The sequence below is a fragment of the Pollachius pollachius genome (genome assembly GCF_949987615.1).
Source record: "Pollachius pollachius genome assembly, chromosome: 19".
Lineage (NCBI taxonomy): Eukaryota > Metazoa > Chordata > Actinopteri > Gadiformes > Gadidae > Pollachius > Pollachius pollachius.
Window position 1 is genome coordinate 4,993,993 of NC_136952.1, and position 20,383 is coordinate 5,014,375.

The 20,383-nt window shown below is 45.7% G+C and overlaps 1 protein-coding gene across 1 annotated transcript in view; it reads right to left on the bottom strand.

Moving 5' to 3' along the window:
- Window positions 1–20,383, bottom strand: part of LOC307090213 (tumor necrosis factor receptor superfamily member 16-like) — a gene marked incomplete at both ends in the record, with an annotated part of 23,006 nt that continues 2,623 nt past the window's right edge. The window contains 7 exons of the mRNA XM_079756787.1: window positions 1–374; window positions 1,528–1,691; window positions 3,439–3,664; window positions 11,832–12,194; window positions 14,500–14,641; window positions 17,759–17,801; window positions 18,042–18,210. Coding sequence (XP_079612913.1) covers window positions 1–374; window positions 1,528–1,691; window positions 3,439–3,664; window positions 11,832–12,194; window positions 14,500–14,641; window positions 17,759–17,801; window positions 18,042–18,210 — 1,481 coding nt within the window. The remainder of the gene's footprint in view (window positions 375–1,527; window positions 1,692–3,438; window positions 3,665–11,831; window positions 12,195–14,499; window positions 14,642–17,758; window positions 17,802–18,041; window positions 18,211–20,383) is intronic.

Here is a 20,383-nt window from a genome sequence, read left to right on the forward strand (position 1 = left end):
TCACACCACCGACGTGGCGTTGGACTTGGCGCCGCTGGGTTTGGGCGCCGCGGGCAGTAGCTTCTCCGCCAGGTCCGGGCGGTTCATCGTGTTCAGCGCCGAGCACAGCAGGTCGCGGCCCGCCCCCTCCCGCCCTGCCCAGTCCCCGAGCAGCGCCCGCACGGGCTGCTGGCGTCGGCGGAGCCCCTCGATCTGGTCCGGGGAGTATCCCAGCAGGGCGGCCAGGCGGCTCCACTCGCCCTCCCCCAGCCCCGGACCCCCGTCCAGGAGCTCCAGGCCGGGGCCCCCGCCCAGGAGCAGGGTCTCCAGCACCTCCAGCTCCTCGCGGGTCTGCAGGGGGACCAGCAGGCAAGGGTCCTCGTCCACCGTCACCACTGGAACAAGAAAGACCTCAGTCAACGCCGTGTGTTACTTACTGTCCGCTATGCCTCCTGGCATATGGGGCAGCAACGAAGGTCCTCCGCTCTGGTCGGTTCCGGGCTGTTTTCCGGACGTCTCCCCGTGTCAGGTTCATAGATTACATTTCTTCCTCTGCTGTGCGAAACCAGGAGGTCTTGGGTCGTCCTCTTTTCCGTCTACCTTCAGGTGTCCAGTGAAGGAACACTATGGATGCATGTAGTATTTATAGGGTTGTTTGTATTTATTAAGCTTAAATGAATTTCGGGCCGTTTCGACTACTTATGTATTTATATTTAGTCACGTGGAGTCCCATTGAGTCACATGGCGTTACACGAGCAAGTGAGAGAAACAATAATAAAATCAGCTTTCCTGAGGCAATGCACATGGTCTGCTAACAACGTGTGAATGCTCTACAGTCAGTCACCCGCTTTGTTGGCCCGAGTGTGTCTGTAAACAAACATTCAAGGAATCTGAGTCATGTATTTGTCTTGGCTCTCAATGTACTCACCGATTAAACATAGTGCAAGAACAGAGCTAAGTAAACATTTGAACATTCAGCTACTAGATAACGATATAGATCTACGCAAGAAATTGGACGCAATGGTGCAGTGCGCAGATGATGAGACTTATATTGGATGAATAACAGGTTTCTTGGTACGCATGATATAAACAGTAAGCAGCCGTGACGCTGAAGGCAGAAACTACAAAATATATAGTTTAGAAATGGAATTTTCAGTGGATGTGTAGGGTTACAGGTTAAACAATAGGGTTTATTGCTAGAGGATTGGTTCTGACCCAGTGTGACTTATGATTTAAGGATTAATCAGAGTTTCAGAGGAAAAGGAGAGAAAACAGGGGATAGTAATCTCATGGAATAATTCTTCAATGCTAACGAAAATCATGAAAAGTATAATATTGTCAGTAGGAACAACTAGAGAGTGTGTGTGTGTGTGTGTGTGTGTGTGTGTGTGTGTGTCTGTGTGTCTGTGTCTGTGTGTCTGTGTGACGTGTGTGTGTGGACGTGTACGTGTGTGTGTGTGCGTGGGAGTATCTGTGTGTGATGTGCATTTGTGCATGTGCGCATGTTTGGAACGTGTGTGTGGGCGTATGCGCTGTGCATTGCCGTGCCTGTTTGTGACGTGCTGTGTCCTTCCTGGAGGCTCTGGCTGTCCACGGAGATCCCACTGTCGCTGTGCATCTTCTCCCCCTCGGGAGACGGGCTGGCCTGCTGCACCGCGCCCTGCCCTGACGGACAGCTGTTCCCCTGCTTGTTCTGCTTACAGCTGTTCCACCTACAGGAAACACACACACACACACACATACATGTATGCATGAATATACAGTATGCATGTATATCATACTGTCTAAACACAAACAGCTGTTATATAGGTTACACAAAATGACATGTGCCTTCATAGGTATGTGCATATATGATTGAGTATAGGGTAGGGTTAAGGGTAAGGCATATAGGGTTGGGGTTGGTTATAGAGTAGGTTAAGGGTTTGTGTGAGGTTTAAGTATCGTAGCATATTTATTTGCCATTGCACTTGTGCAAGTATTACACAGCAGGAATCTACAAATCCACACAGAAAGCTATGTGTATCTTATAGGGCTAGTATGGAGTTGATTGAGGTTAAGTATACGGTAAGGTTTATGCTAGCTGTATGTCTAACATGAAGCCAATACAATGGTATGGCCATCATTTGTGTTTATCTTTTATAATCTTTTGTTATGAGTTACTCCCGTTGATATCAAATATCTATTTTACAAAGGAATCCTGCACAGAAAGCAACCAAGTTCCAGGGAATGACTTCAATCAGGACATAGAGACAGGTTCAGACCTAGTTCAGTAATGATTAATGAAAACCTAGAAATACTATGAACGCTTGGCATACCTAGAAGCAAAGACAAAGACCAAGGGAGTGATTCACCATTGGGAGAGTTGGCAGAAGCTCTGTATTTATCTTTTCTAAGTAGTTACATGACAGTAATGTTTGTCAAAGTAAAATATCTTACTATAATATTTGTCTTTTCTTTACTTTAATATTCACATTGCTACAGTAATTACCGCATAGAGTGTTTGTGTATGCTTTTTGTGTGTCTGAGTGTGTGTATCTATGGTGTCCGGGGGAAGTGGCAGATGACTTCATTAATAAGAAACATCAAATAAAATATTCATGTTGTTTTTCCTGAGATTCTAATCAGTTGACCTACTGGCAACCCGACATGCTTCACTGTTCAGCTGACATATGGAGGCTCTGCAGTGTCACAAAACAGGTATTATTTCAAGCAGAATGTCAACCATCGTAAGAATAGGAATCAGAGTTTAACAAGCAGAGGTTCTGGTCTGTGTCGAAATGTCCTCGTTTGACGTCACCCTCCAGGGAAGTGTGGTCTCCTCTGCATTCCTGCGTGTTAACACTTGTAACTAGGTCCGTTTCCAAACAGCTTGATCCTGTTAGAACATTTCAACAGAAGCAGCTAACTCATCCAACTGGCCGGGCTGGCTGTACTGCTCGCATGCTAATTAACTACAAGCTATACGTCAATAAAAGCGTCCGAACCACAGTTACAGTACATACACTGGGCTTACTGAGATTATTGGTGTTAGGGTTAAGGCCAGAGTCAGGGATAGGCGTTAGTGGGTTAGAGGTTAGAGTACAGGGTGACAGTTTAGGGCTGGAGGGTTCAGGGTCAAAGGTCAGGGGTTAAAGGTCAGGGTTCGGGTCCGATGGTGCTCACCTCTAGCCTGGCTATTGCTTGGTCTGGGGAAGCTGCTGTCATTTTCTTTAGCACAAGAGGCGTGATCAACGGGCCTAGTTCAACTGACTCTGTATGCAATTGGCTGCTTGCCGTCGCTTCCCTGTCCTCATTGTGTTAAACCAGCCAATAGTGCGCCAGGGGGAAAAGCCAGCTCGCTGATTGGCTACGCAAAAACGTATCGAAACTAGAGAGAAATGTGTTGCTCTTCTCCAGACCCTTCTTCGAGGCGAACTCAAATCACTGGCAGAACGGGCGCGGCCACCCAGTCTGGCTCACCTCTTGAAGATGACGAAGGCCAGCAGGCCCAACACCACGGCGGCCAGGATGGAGCAGTAGATGGGGATGAGCTTGTAGTGCAGGCCCTTGTAGACGGACCCCGGCCTCTCCGTGGGGTTGGGCTCCTCTGAGGGAGGGGGGCCAGCCGGATCCACGTAGTCCGATGACGCCGGGGGGTCCGAGTACGTGATGGTGGGCGGGGGCGTAGCCGTCTCCGGGTTCGTGCCTGCAGAGGAAACAGTCGTTACAGTTAGCCTTATACTGGTTGACTAAGCAGAGGCTTCTACTGGTGGCCCTGGGAGCTGCCCAGTACAACCAGGTCACTACTGGTGGCCACTCTGAGCAGCCAAGGAGAGCCAGTATATTACTGGTGGACACTGGAAGCTGCCCAGTACAAACCGTCTGGTAATGGTCGACACTGGGAGCAGCCCAATACAATCATTCTACTACTGGGAGCTGCCCAGTTCAACCAGTCCGGTACTAGTGGACACTGGGAGCTGCCCAGTACAACCAGTCTACTAGTGGTGGACACTCTGAGCAGCCCAGTAGAACCATAATTACTCATAAGGTTATACTGGGGCAGCTTCCCCACAGTCTACTACTGGTCATGCTTTTATTGGGAGCTCCCCAATAAAACCACAGTCTCCTATAGTGCAGACTGGGTTCAGGGTTATTACAGGGATAGGTTTATTATGAGGGAGAGGTTACGGTGTGTATATTGTAAGACATATCTGAGGGCGCAGTAAGTACATAATAACCCATGTCCAACCCTATAAGTACCTATAAGTATTTATCAAACGGAGGAACATATTGGTGAATCCATAAAGTGTATATGTATTGATCTTCTTAATGTTTTACCAGTCAGCCTCTTAGGTTGAAGTAGGTGTCGAGTTTCTTGTCCTCTAAGTGCAAGATGCTATCTACTCCCTTAAAGGGGAAGCCTTCCCTCTGCATTTAAGTAACACTCTCTTAAAGGGGCGGTCTGCTTTAAAACTCACTTTCTTAAATGGGAGGTCTTCATTTAAATAACACTCTGTAAAGGTATGATATGTAACATATCAACTTAAACATACACTGTAACAAACAAAAATAATTAGACCTTTGTTATACTCTTTCTGAAATTCTGTACTTAAATAATCCCAAATATTTCTAACAATGTTCAAACTCATATCGCTTTGCCCACTCATCTCAGGGGAAACATCGGAAACAGTAATCCAGTAGAGACCTGATTCATGGATATGACATTTTAATACCGATCTAGCTAACTACGATGACAAGCGTCTCATGCAAGTCATCAAGCTAATGCGAACAGGAACGTTAATAACGTTACATCAACGATCAACACGCTCAAAAGGTTATTTTTAGATCGTTTCGAACACGGATAACACAGCTGGGCCACCCGGCAATTTAATTTACCATGCAACAGTATCCACGGATGTCTAAGTCGTCGACTCAGTTAGCAACTTAACGTTAGGGGAATTATGGTGAAGACATCTTGGACGATGGCGCGCACTGACACTCTGTCAAAGGGACGAATCTGTCCTCTGCATGTGTAAACAACGTTCTCATACTGTAAACTAGACAATGTTTAGAAAATGTACCGGTGTTTATTAGTGTCTAGGGTGTTCAATAGTGTCTAGGGTGTTAGCTAGTGTCTATAGTGCTTTTTATTAAATAAAAATTGAATTTCCTCTCCTCTTACCTCTCCCCCCTCCTCTCCCCTCCTCCCCTCCTTTGCTCTCCCTTCTCCTCCTCCTCTCCCCTCCTCTCTTTTCGATTCCTCCCCTCCCCTCCCCTTCTCTTCCCCCCCCCCTCCTCCTCTGCCCTCTCCTCTCCAGTCCTGTCCTTTCTCCTCTCTCCTTTCTCCCCCTCCACGCCCTCCTCTCCTCCCCTGCCTAGCTCCTCTCCAGTCCTGTTCTCTCTCCTCTCTCCTTTCTCCTCCTCCACACTCTCCTCTCCTCTCCATCTCTGATTGGTGACATCAGACACCCTGACACACAGGCCATCTTTGTCTGCCCCCCCTCTGGAAACTAGACCCTCTTCCTTCTTTTGTAGACAGACTATTGTTCCCCTCATCCATGCCCTCCATGTCCATTCTCCTTCCATCTTTCTTTACGTGTGTGTGTGTGTGTGTGTGTATATATTTCTGTGTGATTGTGTTAAAGACTGTAAGGTAGTGTGCGTGTGTGTGTGTGTATGTGTGTGTATTTAAGAGTGTAAGTAAGTGTCTGTGTGTGTCTGTAGGTGTAGTTTTGTGTGTGTGTGTGTGTGTGTGTGTGTGTGTGTGTGTGTGTGTGTGTGTGTGTGTGCATGTGTTGGGAGGGGCAGCATCGTGCAGGTTCTTCCTCCCAGGTGTTGGCAGGTGTGTGGGTGTGTGTGTGTGTGTGTGTCTGTGTATCTGAGGCTGGTCATTAAATCCCACATTGGGAATTTTTGTCCGGCTAGAAGCCAAGATTTCCAAATCAACTTGGGAATGTTTATGATGACACACTGAATGAAAAATTTGTATATATATATATAAACATATATATATTACTTACAATCACATCCCAGTCTCACATACGCCAGTTCAGAGTCACCTCCGAGAGGAGAACGAGAACATGACAGGAACAATAAGGTATTTCTTTACAAATACCGGAAACCCCTTTATCAGAAGTCCCGCCCTCTCTGTTCACCCCGGCCACTGAACCCATGTAACTGAAACGGATGCCACTTCCTTTGATCAGTAGTCCCGCCCTCTCTCTCAACCCCCGCCACTGAACCCATGTAACTGAAACGGATGCCACTTCCTTTGATCAGAAGTCCCGCCCCCTCTCTCGCCAATGCCGTGTGTTTGAGGCACCTTGTTCCAGGCGTTACGTCGTGGGATGGGAACGCCTGGGAACGAGGTAACATAAAGCTCCGGCTCTCCGGCTGTATGTTTGCAGGCACATCGCCAGCTCCTCGAGCATGAAGTGTTGACAACTATGCGTGTCTTCGCCTGGAATTAATTATTGTTCTGTGGGGATTGGGGGTAGCGATGGATGGTGGGGTGGGGATTGGGGATTCCTAATAGCGATGGATGGTTGGTTTAGATCAAACCTTTATTCTGTATCATGGAAAGTTTCTTACGTTTTTTTTCACTGTCTCTTTAACCACTCAGTCTGTCTCTTCCATATTACCTAGGGATGGGCTAGTTAGTTATCAATTTCTCTCCCTCCCCCAATATTCTCATCTTTCTTTGCTGTGACTAGTATTCTTTTTGTTTTGTGTGTGTTTGCGTGTGTGTGTGTGTGTGTGTGTGTGTGTGTGTGTGTGTGTGTGTGTGTGTGTGTGGTAGAGGTCGCAGTAGAAATTTCATCTCTTATTGATGCTACCATTTCTCAGCATCTGCTCTCTATCCCTTCATCTCTCTCTCTGTTCTCAGTTGTCTCTCTCCCACATGTCTCTCTGTTCCCTCTGTCTCTCTCCCTCCATCTGTTCTGTCTCTAGCTTTAGACTGAGTCTATATCTGCAGACTTAGGCTGTATCTTTGTTGTTCATACCATATCAGTTGGTAACAGCTACCTGTACATGTTGACGTGCTGTTATGTCGTGATTTCGTGATGTTGTGCGGCCGATATGGTACGATGTTATGATGCAATGATTTATAACGTAATCATGCTGTTTTATAGAGATGTAATGATGATTTTGTGTTGTTACGATGTAGAGATGTATTTATGTCATGATTTGATGTAGGGTGTTATGATGTCATGTAGTGATGTTATGATGTAGTGGTGTTTTGGGATGTTGAGGCGTTTCGATGTCATGACGTCGTGATGATCTCAGACACCTACGACTACGGAACTCAGAGGCCCCGTTTCCGGGGCAACCCCACAATGCCCAGCTCACATAGCATGGCGACCGTTGCATAGGGAACATATACATGAATATATATGACAGTACTGCCAGTACTCCCAGTACACTGGTCCACTACTCCAGTATACCCCCTCTTATCTCTAGTAGAACACAAGACCCTCTGTGGCGGCTCTCTGACATTCCCCTAAATGGCAGATTGCTGACATGCTTCCAGGAGATCAGAAGATTGATATGCAGAGCTTCTACAACCAGAACCAGAGGCATGCAACCCCCCCGGCCAAATCACCTCTGGAAGGACATGGGGTCCACCCAGACTCAGTGTTCATCCCCAGGCTCAGCGCGGGGGGGGGGTTGTGGTCGCCAGGCTGATGGTAGCAAGAGGCGGGTCGGACAAAGCCAAGCTGTTTAGCAAACAGAGGAGGTCTGTGGATCTGACTGCACACATCCTGATGATCTAATGATCTGGACACTTTAAGGAATGCCCACTCCAATGTCTATAAGGTTTATCTTGTCCGTCTGTCCAGTCTGTCATGTTCTTTCTCTCTAGGCCCTTTCTTTATTTTGCCTGTCACTCTATGATCTGTCTCTCTATGTCCTGTCTTTCTATGGCCTGTCTCTCTTTGGCCGGTGTCTCTATTTCCTGTCTTTCTATTCCCTGTCTCTTTTTGTACTGTCTCTCTATGTCATGTCTTTCTTTGGCCTGTCTCTCTTTGGCCTGTCTCTCTATCTCTCGGAGATGCCTAATCATCCATTTCAATCTCTCTACTCCTCTCCTATCTTCTATTGATCTCCTAAATGTCGATAGATCTACACGGATCACCTTCTCCTTTACGTTTTCGTTATTGACTGTAGTCTGTTCTCTCCTTCTAGTCTCTCTCTCTACCTGCTTCTGGCCTCTCTCTACCTGATAACGGTCTCTCTAAACCTGATGCAAACTCTTAACAATACACCATGTTTAGTTTTTTATCTGTTACCTTACCTTTATCTGTTTATAAACTCACTGCTACTGTCTACAGTCCCCCTAAACCAAATAGTGACTTTTTGATTGATTTTGCTTCTTTTCTCACCCATCTATCCTCTCTCTCCCCAAACATAATACTGCTGAATGATTTAAACGTCCATATGGACAATATCAATCTGCTGCTCAAAGACTTCCTGTTTAGATAGTCTTGGATGCCAGCAACATGCCACTATTCCCACACACTCCAAAGGACACATTCTAGACTGAATCTGATGCTCTGGTGTCACCCCTTTTGAACTTACAGCTGATGAACACCCCATAACTGACCATTTTCTCCGGTCATTCACCGTGAAACTCACTCTCTCCGTCTTTAAAACACCACGCCTCATTTCATTCCGGAATATAAAGAACATTAACCCTACCACTCTCACTTCAAGTATCCACTCTTTCCGCCTCCCTGACATCCACCCCTGATGATCTGGTCTCTCATTACAACACTCGACTCCACAATATTCTTATTCTCTTGCTCCGTTAAAAAACAGATCTGTTTCTTCCTCTGTCTCGGCCACTTGGTTAACCCCTGACCGTCGTCTGATGAAAGCCAAAGGTCGGCAACTTGAGTTGCCAACCTTAAATAATCGCATCTTACACTACAAGGACTCCATTGCCAGCACTAAAACCCACTACTACTCCAGTATAACCACTGCCAATAAAGACAACTCCAAGTCACTGTTCTCCCTACTCAACAATATCCTCCAGCATCTTGGATTAATCCCTCACCTCAGCATCTCAACAGACATTCACCCATCCCAACTCTCACTCTCCTCCTTCAAGCTCCCCACTCTCTCAGAAATCACAGAACTCATCCTGTAATCCAAACCATCCACTTGTCAACTGGACCCCCTCCCCACACAACTAGGTAAAGCCTGCCTCCCTTCTCTGGCCCCCCTCATTTCTGCCATCATCCACTCCTCTCTCACCACTGGAACTGTCCCTACAACCCTCAAAACCGCGGCTATTTCCGCTTACTCCATAGCACTGAAACAGCACTCATCAAAATAACAGAAAACCTCCTAATGGCAGCTGATTCTGGACTCCTCACCATCCTCATCCTCCTCGACCTGAGTTCAGCCTTTGACACAATCCGTTTGACTGGTTCAAATCATACCTATCTGGCCGCACTCAGTTTATCCAACTGAAGTCCTTTAATTCCATCCCCTCCTCCGTCACTTCAGGGGTGCCCCAGGGCTCTGTCCTGGGACCCCTCCTCTTCATCATCTACCTCCTTCCCCTCGGCATTATCTTCCACAAATTTAACATTCACTTCCACTGTCGACACCCAGCTCTACCTCACCACTAAACCCTCGTCCACTCTTCCGCCCACCTCCCTCACTAATTGCATGTCTGAAATAAAAAACTGGTTCACTCTCAACCTCCTCAAATTAAATAGCAGTAAAACCGAGGTTCTACTCATTGGTGCAAAATCAATCAGTCCAGAATTCAGCTGCCCGCCTTATAACACGAACCCCATCCATCCACCACATCACCCCCGTCCTCCAGCAGCTCCACTGGCTCCCGGTTCAGTTCCGTATCAAATTCAAGGTCCTCCTGTTAACATTTAAGGCCATCCACAACCTCGCTGCCCCATATCTGTCCGACCTCGTCCACGTACCCGCTCCCTCCCGCCCCCTCAGATCCTCTTCCTCCGTACACCTGTCTGTCCCCTCTGCCCGTCTCACCACCATGGGGCAGAGAGCATTCAGCCGCTCTGCTCTCCGTCTCTGGAATGCATTTCCACCCAAACTCAGAAACATAGATTATTTTCCCCTTTTCAAATCACATCTGTTCAGAACTGCCTATTCCACCTGATGCCAATTACTATGTCTTTTGTTATTACAATTTATTTCTCTCTTTCTTAATTTTGTTTCCTTCTAATGACTTTTGTGTACCTCTGTCCTCTGTACTCCTGGAGTGCCGAGGAAAGCGCTTCAAATAAAATTATTATTATTATTATTATTATGAATAGCTTATATCTGTATCATCTCTATGTACATGCTTATCTTGCGCTTTCATCGTAGTCCTGCAGAAACGTTTTAATTCAACGTGTTCTTTGTTGCAAGAGGACGAGACACAACAAATTAAACTTCCCATTTAGCGGCCGGCCCTGCGGGAAGGAGCGAGTGAGAGTTATGAGACAGCTAGGAAGGGGAGAGCTAATTTATAATCCAGTATCATTAACATAGGCAAACGCTTCTCCTATTTGTAGAAACATCCGGTTTAATCTGGAAACGTCTTCTTGGGTTGCAGCATTTCTGCGAACTACACCCACACACAAATGCACACACACACACACACACACACACACACACACACACACAACCCCCCCCCCCCCCACACACACACACACACACCCACACACACACACACAAACACACTGTTTCAGATAAAATAAGTGGCTGAGGTTACCTGACCTGGTTGAGTTTAGATAACTGACTGTTGTAACTGAGTGATTAAGGTTAGCTAAGTGGTTGTGCTATCTGGTTGAGGTTAGCTAAGTGGCTGAGGGTAGCTGAGTGAGGGTTGAGGGTTGTGGCTGTGGCTGCTGCATCAAACAGGAAGATGGCACAACAAAAGCCGATTTGTAAGTCACCAGTTTTGGGGTTCTGGATGCTAACATTCATCAATAGACGTGTTGTTTCATGGTAAAGCCAATCTCCCTGATCAGGTCAGACCTTCAGGGGGAATGTAGGCTGATGGCTCTGTGGCCACGGGCTAGAAACCTAGTCTTAGAAATGACCTTCTGGAAGCACAGTGAGACAACTTGTCTTGTGGATGACGCACTCTAACTCTTTTGACCCTAATGTTCTCCCCAGATGAACTTGTGAATATCAATGTTCTCTAGTGTTGGGGGGGACACACAAACAGGGTGAATATTAGTAGGAGAGATCACCACCCTCTGCATTCTAACAAATTCCTCTTCTTCTGCAGTCATTGCATATGGGGTACCGCACGGAACTATTTTAGGCCCTCTTTTATTTTATTTTCAATTGAGATGCTACCACTTGGTACATAGATAATACACAGATATAGTCTGTAGCTGGGTTCAGTCTGTAGGTGTGTTACAGACTTTGTTAAGGGTGGAGTGTGGGGTGTTATGTTTCTCTGACTGAGTGCCCGAGGCGGGTGGTGTGTGTGTGTGTGTGTGTGTGTGTGTGTGTGTGTGTGTGTGTGTGTGTGTGTGTGTGTGTGTGTGTGTGTATGTATGTTTGTGTGTGTGTGTGTGTGTGTGTGTGTGCATATGTGTGTATGTATGTTTGTGTGTGTGTGTGTGTGTGTGTGTGTGTGCATATGTGTGTGTGTGTATGTGTGTTTGTGTGTGTGTGTGTGTTGGTGTGTTTGTGTGCATGTGTGTGCATGTGCATGTGTTTGCGTGTGTGTTTACGTGTGTGTGTGTGTGTGTCTATGTGTATGATTGTCTCGGCTGCATGCTAGCAGGTACGAGCACGAGCACGTGTGTGTGTGTGTGTGTCCTACGTGCACGACTAACACACGCATTGCAACCCCCGCACACTTGCACGCCCGCCCGCCCTCTCACCTTGACACACGGTGTCCCTGGTCTGGTTGCAGGGCTGGATCTCCTCTTCGCCGTCCTCGTCGCACAGGGTGCAGGGCAGGCAGGGCTCCGTGGAGCTCTCCTGGTCCGAGTAGTTGTCCACGCTGCAGGACTCGCACACCGTGTCGCGGTCGTAGTCGCAGCTGTACAGCAGGCCCTCGCCCTCGGGGCACCGCGTGCACGGCTCGCAGCGGTTGGACTGCTGGCTCAGGTAGAAGCCGTAGTCGCACACGCACACCGCATCGTTGGAGTCCGTGCACGGCGACTTCATGCGCTGCTGGCCGGTGCAGCGCGTGCACGGCTGGCAGCGTTCCGTGTGGCTCCGCCCCTCTGAGAACGTCTCACCTGGGTGGACGACAAGCACCGTGGATACGTTATGGGCTGTGTGATGGTGTATAGTAGACTGGGTACCCCCCGCTGCCAGCGATTTGAAATCGCCGGCAGAACGGAGAGGAGCAATACATTTCTTCATGCTTCCGATCGTTTTTTTTTGCGGGAGCCAATCACCAAGCTGGCTTTTCCCCCTGGCGCGCTATTGGCTGGTTTAACACATTGACGACAGGGAAGCGACGGCAAGCAGCCAATTGCGTACAGAGTCAGTTGAACTAGGCCCGTTGATCACACCTCTTGTGCTGAAGAGAATGACAGCAGCCTCACCAGACCAACATGCAATCTAGAATTGAGCTTGGTCTGGCAATAGCCAGGCTAGGTGTATAGTGTAGTAGCAGGGTGATCGATCATGTAATGCGTTGCGTGCGGAATAAGAACACAATGCACGTATTGAAGATGTGCCATATGAGATTTGATGCGTACGTCTCTTAATGCGATTGTTTATATATCAACCTCCGCTTGGGGAATAAGCGGTTGACGCTTTCAAGCGCTAAGTGTAATAACCCTAAAATCATGTCAAACGAAAAACAATTGGCAATTGGTAAGTGTTTTTGAAAAGCAATGTTTTTGTGTGTATTTGTTATAAGTTATATTTATGGTTCAAAACAAACAAAACAGCTCCTTCTCCGGGTTAGGATGGCAAATAATGAGTGCTTCCTGCTGCCGCTGAGGTCAAAGATTAAGTGGCCCCCTAACCCCTCGAGACTTACTGACAACGCACTCTGCTCCAAAGTGATCTCCTAATACACCCTGCTACATCGTGATCACCTAATGCACCCTGCTACATAGTGATCAACTAGTACACCCTGCTACATTGTGATCACCTAATGCACCCTGCTACATAGTGATCAACTAGTACACCCTGCTACCTAGATATCACCTAGTCCACCCTTCTACATAGTGATCTCCTACATAGTCACTCTGCTACATAGAGATCCCCTTATACACCCTGCAACATAGTGATCCCCTAGTAGACCCTGCTACAAAGGGATCTCCTAGCATATCTCATGCTACATACTGATCTCCTAGTACATATCCTGCTACATAATGTTATCATACCAAGTCACTCTGCTACATAGTGATCATTTCTTAGTACATCATGCTACATAATGTTATCCTACCAAGTCACTCTGCTACATAGTGATCATCTCCTAGTACATCCTGCAACATAATGACATCCTACCAAGTCACTCTGCTACATAGTGATAATTTCCTAGTACATCCTGCTACATAATGACATCCTACCAAGTCACTCTGCTACATAGTGATCATTTCCTAGTACATCCTGCTACAAAGTGCTCCTATTATGACAACTGCTATTGCTCTCAGAGCTATTAGGATAAGGAGCATTGAGAATATATGTTTAATGTATCACATATAATATATATGATACATAAAATATAATGTATAAGATATCACGTATAATACATCTATATACATCTATATCTATTTATTATTAATAATACAGAGGAGAACCGTAACAACTTAATAATGGTCAGCATTTAAAACCTACACATGCACGGAGATCAGAATGTGTGTGTTTGTGCGTGTGTGTGTGTGTGTGTGTTTGTGTGTTTGTGTGTGTGTGTGTGTATGTGTGTGTTTGTGTTTGGAGTGTGTAGTATATAGTGTGTATAGTAAAGTACTGTCTATGCAGGGGGAGCATTGTGTGTGTGTGTGTGTGTGTGTGTGTGTGTGTAGCATATAGTGTGTATAGTAGAGTACTGTCTATGCAGGAGGAGCATTGTGTGTGTGTGTGTGTGTGTGTAGCATGTAGTATATAGTGTGTATAGTACAGTACTGTGTATGCAGGGAGAATTGTGTGTGTGTGTGTGTGTGTGTGTGTGTGTGTGTGTGTGTGTGTGTGTGTGTGTGTGTGTGTAGCGTGTAGTATATAGTGTGTATAGTACAGTACTGTCTATGCAGGGGGAGAATTGTGTGTGTGTGTTTGTATGTGTGTAGTGTGTAGTATATAGTGTGTATAGTACAGTACTGTCTATGCAGGGGGAGCATTGTGTGTGTCTGTGTGTGTGTGTGTGTGTGTGTGTGTGTGTGTGTGTGTGTGTGTGTGTGTGTGTGTAGTATATAGTGTGTATAGTACAGTACTGTCTATGCAGGGGGAGCATTGTGTGTGTGTGTGTGTGTGTGTGTGTAGTATATAGTGTGTATAGTACAGTACTGTCTATGCAGGGGGAGAATTGTGTGTGTGTGTGTGTGTGTGTGTGTGTGTGTGTAGTATATAGTGTGTATAGTACAGTACTGTCTAGGCAGGGGGAGCAGACGGTCTGCGTTGCTCCGCAGGGTTTGGTGACTCCTTCTCCAGGTAGACATTCAAGGCAGCAGACCCCATCCGTGGTCAGCTGACCAGAAGGACACGCCGCCTGATTGGCTGAAGCTCCCACCTGCCAACCGACAGACCAATCATCAGTGCCCTATAATTAGTATATACAGTACGGTTGATATATATTTGTATATACAGTTGCCCTATGATTTCTGCGACGTGGAAATTGCAGACGGAATTGCAAAAATTTAGTACTAGAATGAATCCACTGTAGAACATGGAGCATTGCAGAATTTGCAAATTTTCCATATTTTGGTGGAAATCGATAAAAAAAAAGGATAATCAAATGTAGGCCTGATCATTGTAGTACCCATAATGATTAAACAATTTTAGAATTACAGATGAGTAGGCATAAATACAGCAATCATTTTCGATCTGAGTGTTTTGATAGAAACGTGTCAAAGAGCGCAATTAAAAACTAAAGAATTCGACCCTTACTCCTAAATTCAGAGCAGATCAATACCGGGACTTTTATGAGTTGGGGGTAAACTGTTTTGCAAATTCTGTCAACATACTATTGATTGGACTGTACAAATATGTGTGAGGATCACTTAAAGGCTGAAGCCCCATGTGAAGAACAAGGCAAAGCAGCCTGGTAGCCAGAGCAAGCCTCCTCTGACCACCATTACTAGTGCAAGCGCATCCCCAGATTGGAGACGAGAATTTATTCAGGGCTTTGTGGCTGTGTGCGCTGAGTCTGACATCCCCTTAGAAAAGCGGGGAAAGCTACGGCCGGTTCTAGTGAAGCATTGCAAACAGGGGGGGGCGTTGACTCATAGCCTGGCTATAGAGAAATGTACAGACTCATATCTAGGGAGAAAGGTATAGACTTATAGCCTGGTTATAGAGGAAGGTACAGACTCATAGACTGGCTATAGAGGAAGGTACAGACTCATAGCTATAGAGAAAGGTACAGACTCATAGCTATAGAGAAAGGTACAGACTCATAGCCTGGTTATAGAGGAAGGTACAGACTCATAGCCTGGTTATAGAGGAAGGTATAGACTCGTAGACTGGCTATAGAGGAAGGTACAGACTCATAGCTATAAAGGAAGGTACAGACTCATAGCTATAGAGAAAGGTACAGACTCATAGCCTGGTTATAGAGGAAGGTACAGACTCATAGCCTGGTTATAGAGGAAGGTACAGACTCATAGCCTGGTTATAGAGGAAGGTATAGACTCGTAGACTGGCTATAGAGGAAGGTACAGACTCATAGCTATAGAGAAAGGTGCAGACTCATCGAAAGGTAAAGACTCATAGCATAGAACAATCTACACGGCGGTCTACGGGGGCCAGTGCCCCTGTAGACATGTCGTCGTACACACTGTATGTTTTACCCTGTACTGTATTTTTTTTTTTTTAATGTCCCTACCTCTCTTGCACGCTTGTAAAAAACAAATGTTTATATGATTTTGATGATTTAGTGCATAAGCTCCATCAATTTAAGATAGTTTGACTGAAAAATACAGACTGGTGAAGTTATAAACTCTTGTACAGATTAAATGTTTGATGATTTCAAAGTAAAGTAAAGTTTATATTCTTTAAATATAATTTTTTACCTTTTTTTGTGCCCCTCTGGTTAAACACTGGCCCCACCTTGGACCCCCTAGTAAAATGTGTCTAGAACCCCCACTGAAGAGGAAGGTACACACTCATAGCTATAGAGAAATGCACAGACTCATAGTCTGGCTATAAAAGAAGGTATAGACTCATAGCCTGGCTATAGAGAAAGATGGAGACTCATAGCTATAGAGAAAGGTATAGATTCAAAGCCTGGCTATAGGGGAAGGTAGGCTACAGACTCATAGCAATAGAGAAATGTACACACTCATAGCTATAGAGAAAGGTACAGACTCATAGCTATAGAGAAAGGTACAGACTCATAGCTATAGAGAAAGGTACAGACTCATGGCAATAGAGAAATGTACAGACTCATAGCTATAGAGAAAGGTACAGACTCATAGCTATAGAGAAAGGTACAGACTCATGGCAATAGAGAAAGGTACAGACTCATAGCTATAGAGAAATGTACAGATTCATAGCTATAGAGAAAGGTACAGACTCATGGCAATAGAGAAAGGTACAGACTCATAGCTATAGAGGAAGATACAGACTCATCGCTATAGAGAAAGGCACAGACTCATAGCTAAAGAGGAAGATACAGACTCATAGCTATAGAGGAAGATACAGACTCATCGCTATAGAGAAAGGCACAGACTGATAGCCTGGCTATAGAGGAAGGTATAGACTCATAGTCTGGCTATAGAGGAAGGTATAGACTCATATAGCGAATACCTTGATTGAACAGACAGAGGAGTGGAGGGGAGCAGGAAAGTAGGGGGGAGGAGGGAAGACAAGATGAAAAGGGACACACTGTATGTTTTACCCTGTACTGTATTTTTTATTTTTTATGTCCCTACCTCTCTTGCACGCTTGTACAAAACAAATGTTTATATGATTTTGATGATTTAGTGCATAAGCTCCATCAATTTAAGATAGTTTGACAGAAAAATACAGACTGGTGAAGTTATAAACTCTTGTAAAGATTAAATGTTTGATGATTTCAAAGTAAAGTAAAGTTTATAATCTTTAAATATAATTCTTTGCCTTTTTTTTGTGCCCCTCTGGTTAAACAGAGGGGCTAACCCTAACCCTTAACTTAACCCATAGTTTAACCTTAACCCAACCCAGAACCTTAACTTAACCCAGACCCTTACCTTAACCCAACCCAGAGCCTTACCTTAACTTGACCCAGACCCTAACCTTAACTCAACCGAGGGCCTAAACTTAACATATCCCAGAGCCTAATCATAACTTAATCCAGAGCCTAACAGTCACCAAACCGAGAGCCTAACCTAACACTAAAAACCTAAAGCAGACACTAACCTTAACCCAACCCCGACCCTAACATTAACCCAACCCAGACTCAAAGCTTAACCCTTCCTTACCCCCCTAACGTAACCCTCATCCGACCCTGGCTGCGGCGCTCGATGCGTAATAAGGGCTGGATAAATTTTTCATACGTTTGATTCAAAATGCTTCTGGGACGAAGTTACCAAAACAGGAATGTACAACCCTGATACAACAAATTAGTTAAAAACATTATTTTAAGTTTCAGTGCGTTTGTAAATGATGCGTGTAGTGCGGCGTGGCAGCAGGTGTGAGGCGGACTCACCGCCCCCAGGAGCAGCGCCAGGAACACGGTCTCCATCAGGACACTCAACAGTTAGCACCAGTGATTTCCACGGTGGAGCGCAGTTGACTTGGCTGTTGCGCTCCAGGCAGCTGCGACACTTAAAACGGATAACGTCCAGCTGAACAGAAATGATCCAGGAGCACTATGTGTGTGGCGAAGCCTCTAGAGGACTGTGTGGTGAGCCTACTTTAGTTCTGGGGTAGCCAACTAAAGTTCTGGAGTACTTTAGTTCTGGAGCAGACCAATGACTTGCGGTACCGACCGACGCGACCCTAGGAGCTGAGAAGGTGCATGAAAGTGAGAGGAGCGGCCGGTGGGACGAGCGAGGATCTGTTCTCCACGCCCATCCCGCCGACACGAGCGGCCCGCCCTCACCGCGTCCCGTCCCGACAGCTTCTCGGCCCCCTTATTCAATCTCCTGATTCGATTGACTGGAGGAGAGCGGAGTAACGACGGCCATCTGTTCTATGAGATAAATACGCTAATGCATATTAGCGACCTATTAACCAAACCCTGTTCTTATAGACTGCACTGCACGCCCTCCATTTGGGACACACACACACACACACACACACACACACAATCACACACACACACACACACACACACACACACACACACACACACACACACACACACACACACACACACACACCACACACACGCACGCATAGACGCACCTACACAAACACACACACACACACGCACGCACGCACAAAAGCACGCACGCACGCTCACAAATATACGCGCGCGCAAACACACACGCATGCACACACACTAATTAACAAAGGCACACACATATACGCACGCACGCCCACACACACTCGCGCGCCCATTGGCCCATCATAATTTTAAAATAACGAAGAACGTCATAATGTGTGTTAAGCCTGTTGATTTTATTATGTATTTGTGTATTTATTAACTATGTTACCATCAATATATTTTGGAGGTGAAAGATGACCTTTTAACACATGTTGAAACCAATGGAAGACATCATTGGATTTAACATGAATTGACCAAACTAAAGAGTTGAAAAGGTCAGTCATCAGATATTAGATGTAAGTTCGGTAAGGAGAAAGTGTGTTTAAAAGGAAAAGTCAAAAGAAAATCGGTAGGTTTGGGAAAACCACCCCCTGTTGAAAATGTTTGAACCAAAGAAGCTTATTGTAATTGTTTAATGGCATTTAACTGACTTACAAATATCTTAGGATGGCGGGGAAGACACCTGCTGGTTTCAGTGGAGTATACTCTCTCCAAAGTGCAACATTCATGCAACTTGAATGAATAAAACATGGAAAACGGTGACAAAAGCAGCTGATAGGATGGGAGGCCAGGGGTGGCCAGGACCCTGCACTCAAGCCTTCCTCCCCCCTCCCCCACCCCACACTATCACTACACTATATATAATATACATTTAGCATGCAACTCCTTATTAATAACCATGATAATGATTGGAAAAGGTTAACAGCCCATCTACAGTTTTGTAGGCGGTTTTCTACTGTGAGAAACGCCCCCTTCCTCCCCTCGGGGGTGCCAGATAACTTCAGGTGAGGCATGCGATACAAGCAGAGACGTAAAAAAACGACGATGTAAAAAATCTGTTATTCTTTCCGTGAAACAATTAAAAGGTGTCGAGAGAGGATATTGGGGTCGAGACGGATCAGGGAATAATCAATCAATCATCAATCATCGTCATCATGCCTGTCAGAGAGGGAGGTGAGGTTTTATGGGGTTTCTTATTTTCATAACCTTGCTCTCTTCAGCCTTTATTTACAGCTTATGAATCTTACCTACAGGAGAATCACAATTAAAAGTGCTTCCTGAGCATGTGTTGGTCACTCAACAGTAGAAAGAGGTTATGGTCGCAACTCGCAACAAAGGAGGCGAGATGACTCAATGGTCAGCTCTCATGCATCGTAGCAGGGCCGGCTCTGACCGTTTTGGTGCTCTCGGCGAGATTAGCATTTGGTGCCCCAGTGGTCGTCCATCCTAGTGCAAAATAATTTGGGGTGGAATGGAGGTGCAGAAAGAGAGATGGGTGGATCGGGTGCGGTAGAGATAGAGTGAGATGTGTGTCTGCTGTTGGCTCCAGAGTGACTTGAGGTTTGTGTGAAAACAAATATATAAGCATCATGTGTGTGGGAAAATAAAACAAATATCAATTTATTGGCTGAATTTACATGCTTCAGAGAGCGGTGAAGACAGGAGATCAGATGTCCCTTCTCCAGCAGCTGAGGGCTTCCTCAGTGCATCTGGACAGTTATAGAGTAGATAAAGTAAGGGTATTACTAGCAAAAACATTTAGCTTCTGCTCCACAGTAGCTATAGCTAGACTGTATGATGTTTTAGAAATTAGGTGGTGAACTTATCCTCAATATGAATGTATTACTGTATAGGCAGGTATAAAACAATGATGACAAAATTGAATCCAAATTGTTTTCTACGAACACACATACAAATAGTGCACATTAGTAACACACACATACAAAGTGAACGTTAGTAACACACACACATATACTGCAGGTTAGATAACACACACATACAAACACACAAGACACGCACAAACACACACACACACACACACACACACACACACACACACAC